Source organism: Desarmillaria tabescens (genome assembly GCF_030435595.1).
Source record: "Desarmillaria tabescens strain CCBAS 213 chromosome Unknown EV420scaffold_18, whole genome shotgun sequence".
Classification (NCBI taxonomy): Eukaryota; Fungi; Basidiomycota; class Agaricomycetes; order Agaricales; family Physalacriaceae; genus Desarmillaria; species Desarmillaria tabescens.
The window spans coordinates 10,267-14,466 of NW_026848317.1; the positions used below are offsets into that span (position 1 = coordinate 10,267).

The 4,200-nt window shown below is 46.1% G+C and overlaps 1 protein-coding gene across 1 annotated transcript; it reads right to left on the reverse strand.

Moving 5' to 3' along the window:
- Nucleotides 1-802: 802 nt before the first annotated feature.
- EV420DRAFT_1479891 (uncharacterized protein) lies at nt 803-2,604 on the reverse strand (the record flags this gene model as incomplete). Its single annotated transcript, XM_060469613.1, has 7 exons — nt 803-1,002; nt 1,045-1,132; nt 1,217-1,512; nt 1,576-1,674; nt 1,729-1,733; nt 2,217-2,263; nt 2,386-2,604. 7 exons carry the CDS (start codon nt 2,602-2,604, stop codon nt 803-805), a joined length of 954 nt encoding a protein of 317 aa, XP_060330425.1.
- Nucleotides 2,605-4,200: the final 1,596 nt, after the last annotated feature.

Here is a 4,200-nt window from a genome sequence, read left to right on the forward strand (position 1 = left end):
ACGTCGCCACCGCCGCCTTACTGAGCATCTGAGTCGGACTTCCCAGTTTTAGTCTCATTTCTATAGTGAGCTCGCTAAACGCGTGCCAAGAGGTGCTCTCCTGACACTCACGGGCTTGTTCTCTAGCAACCAACAGGTCTAGGTGCATGGAACTATCAGTTCTGGCATATGTCATTCAGGACTTCTTTCTTGGATTCACAGAGGCTTCTCATAGACATGGCAACAAGTGAGTCTTCGAACAATGGGACTCAGAACAATGGAATGCGGGCTCGTGGACTTTGGCTGAAGCCCATTGCCCAAGCTCGTGCCGGTGATATCTGTCATCTTGCTTAAGGATTTCCCTGGATTTTCAGGTACAACACATCACAGTTAGCAAGCGCGCTAAGTATTCTCAGTGTCACTGCAACCTTCAAAGTTCTATCTAGCTCCCGCGAGTGTGCTTGTAAGTTAGAGCCTAAGGCATTGGGTATAGGGTTTGGCCTTCTCATCACGCATGCCTGTCAGGTACAGTGCTGTGACTAAGTCCTGTTTAGAATCCTGTTGCTTCTTATGCCATAAGTTATATTTCATATCATTGCACCATGTAGCATTAGTGTCGACGTGTAGTTTTAGTCTGCTCACTCACTATATCTCAGTATGTGTGTAAAACACTTTAGATTGCAAAATTACATGTGTAAATAGGCTGCAGTTGCAACACCATTATGGCCTGAAACAGTTTGAACATCTTCTTAAATTGCCCTCCCAATGATTCGATCGCCCTATACTGCAGTAAGAATCATATCGTCAACATGAATACAATAACTTACTGTTTTTTCTGCCCAGGAGGAAAACTAATCTTGTCATAGTGATGAGCTTTCACTGCCTCAACCAGCTTCCTCTGCTCCGACTGTATGCTCATGATCTCAGCCCTGACCTCTGGCACCTCTTTCTTCCACTCCACATTTGTCATCCAAGAGATAACGGCGATATTATTGGGAGACTCTCCAGTCCTTGCCGCTTCAGCTATGATTTTTTCATGGAGACACTGTTCAGTGTAGAGCTTACGCGAGTAAATGTGCATCACCTGGGGAGGGCATGTCTTCTCAACGTCTGTTTTCAGTATAGCTTTGAGGCCCCTGCTGCTAGTCAGTCCCTTTTCGTTATTGGGAAACCATTGTCTCAGTCACTAATATATGGTGCTTAGAACACAATGGAATGGAGACTGTTGGAAACTCACAATGTGCAGTTTCTCTAGTACCTGACCGAATGTATCCCTCTGCTCCTGCATAAGAAGGACCAGCTCACATCCGTTGAGAGCTAAATCTGGGCCAAGATCGAGAAACCCTTTATCCATTCTTGGAAAAGGCATGCCATCGGGAGAATCCATGATGCCGATAAGGTGAAGAGCTAACTTTCTGGCATGTCCAGTATAGTCTATAAACATTAATTCCCATACTGGCAGCCAGCGGTGCATAAAAAGGTTCACCATCATTCCAAGGAACTTATGCGCCTCTCCCTGGCCTGCCTCTGAAGCTAACATACGAGCCAGTTGACGGCACCGGAGATATTGGGTCATAGGCCAAGAAGTCCACCTACTAGTTAGGTTTTTCTCATTGGGGCCTGGTTCCTCGTCATCCCAAGCTCCATGCCCCATGTCGTTTAACCATACTGGTTTACAGAAAGAAAATTCTTTCCCTACAACAAAGGATCTTCAGCTCTCATTCTCAAACAAAGGCAATATTCACATACCACTGCTATAGTACAAGTCATCAGGAAGATCGCGATTGGCTTTCACAGTCCATTTTGGTATTTCAGGGACAGAAACTCAGGCATATCGTATGCCTTTCAGCTTGGAGTTCTTCGGTTCTTTTGCCATCGTATGGAATCTGTATTGTTAAACATCAGTTTTGTTTCCAGAGTTATCGCTTTCACATATGGTGAGTCGGTTTTTGTATGATGTGAACTTGTATGATGGCAGGAATAGGTTTCGAAATGAAAAAAATACAGGCACATAATTTTATTTTGCGTAATCAGTGCGAACATCAGGTACATGGCGATGTACAAAGTGTCAACAACATGACAATGTACAGAGTGTCAACAACACGGCAATGTACAAATTGTCAAAAATGCGAGAATGTACAAAGTCATGTACAAGCTGTCAATGAGAATTTACAAAGTGGCTCTCTCAACTTTGTAAAGTTCCCTACCCTTGGTCATATAAAAGCTCTCCAACTAACCTGATGTTAACCATCCAGTTCTTTTCCTTCAAATTACCCACCAACACCTAACAAAACAATGACCCAATTCTCTCTTGAACAACTCGCAGCAGCTCTCTCAGCGCTCGGCATCTCTGTTCCGATTATGGATGGTAAGTTTGTCTAGTCCTACATCAGTTCCATTGCTAACTTTCTGTACAGCTGCTGTCGAGCCCGCTTCGCATGCTTGTGCTTCAGCAGATATGGCAGCAGGCCCACTGCTCACCATCCACTGCAGCAATTGCGCCTTCCCAAATGTCATCCCTGTTTCAGCAGTCCTGACGATGGTTGGCATCCCATTTCCAAGCTCGAGGTCTGGAGGCCACCCGGTCCTGCCTGCTTCCGACTGAGTGCCCAGTGCCCCTACCATGACCACACCTCAACCCTACATTCGCACTCACGCTGCAGCTCCTGCATCGGCAGCTCATTCGTCTCATGCTGCTGCTCCCGTCACCCAGGCTCCCGTCGTCCAGGCTCCCATCACTCCTGCCGCTCCTGCTCCCGTTCCACCTCAGTCAGCATTCGTAGCTGTCACGGTGGGTCCTGATGGGCCGTGGTACGTTGTTTTGAAAGGCTGTTCCATTGGTGTTTACCGTGGTGTTGCAACTGCAGCCTATTTACGCATGTAATTTTGCAATCTAGAGTGTTTTACACACATACTGAGAGATAGTGAGTGAGCGGACTAAAACTACGCGTCGACACTAATGCTACGCGGTGCAATGATATGAAATGTAACTTATGGCATAAGAAGCAACGGGATTCTAAACAGGACTTAGTCACAGCACTGTACCTGACAGGCATGCGTGATGAGAAGGCCAAACCCTATACCCAATGCCTTAGGCTCTAACTTACAAGCACACTCGCGGGAGCTAGATAGAACTTTGAAGGTTGCAGTGACACTGAGAATACTTAGCGCGCTTGCTAACTGTGATGTGTTGTACCTGAAAATCCAGGGAAATCCTTAAGCAAGATGACAGATATCACCGGCACGAGCTTGGGCAATGGGCTTCAGCCAAAGTCCACGAGCCCGCATTCCATTGTTCTGAGTCCCATTGTTCGAAGACTCACTTGTTGCCATGTCTATGAGAAGCCTCTGTGAATCCAAGAAAGAAGTCCTGAATGACATATGCCAGAACTGATAGTTCCATGCACCTAGACCTGTTGGTTGCTAGAGAACAAGCCCGTGAGTGTCAGGAGAGCACCTCTTGGCACGCGTTTAGCGAGCTCACTATAGAAATGAGACTAAAACTGGGAAGTCCGACTCAGATGCTCAGTAAGGCGGCGGTGGCGACGTGCTACGCATGTAGGAGTCTGGGTACTGTGTGATGTTTGTAATTCTAATTCCCCTGTAGTATAAGTAGGTTGGTTACAGTAGGTAGAGGCAAGTTTTGAGCCCCTGAGTTCCCGTGCACGCGTTGAAGGTGGTACTGTAACAAAGGATCAGTTTGTGACTTCAAGCTGTGCATAGAATTAGCGAGCTCACTCAGAGAAATACAAGATACCCTTTTGATAAGACTTTTGAGAACTTAGTCAGAGTGAATACGAATCAGTGATGCTGTTTCTGTTCTGTTAAGTGTGATAAGTCTGTTCAGAGAATGTGTTGAAGTGGAAATCTGAGATCTGTTCTGTTCTGTTCTGTTTCAGTCTGTTCCATGTCAGTTCTGTTCAAAGTTCCATTTCTGAATCTGTTTTCTGAGCACTTCTGAAGTGTTCTTGAGTCGAGATAACCTGCTGGAGTTAGTTGGAGAACCCCTACATACAGTTGTGTAGCGAGCGGGCTAAGTCAGTGCTTGCCTGTGGTGTTCATTTAGCGAGCTCACTAAGGTTTCGGCATGTATTGCCTCTGTTTCTGTTGGGATCAGTGTCCCTTGTGTATTATAACTCAAATCTGCCTTGAAGGTTGCGTTGCGCCAGTGAACGACCTTCCTGTAAAAAGTTCCTAGACTTAGGAAGTCATTAGAGAAAG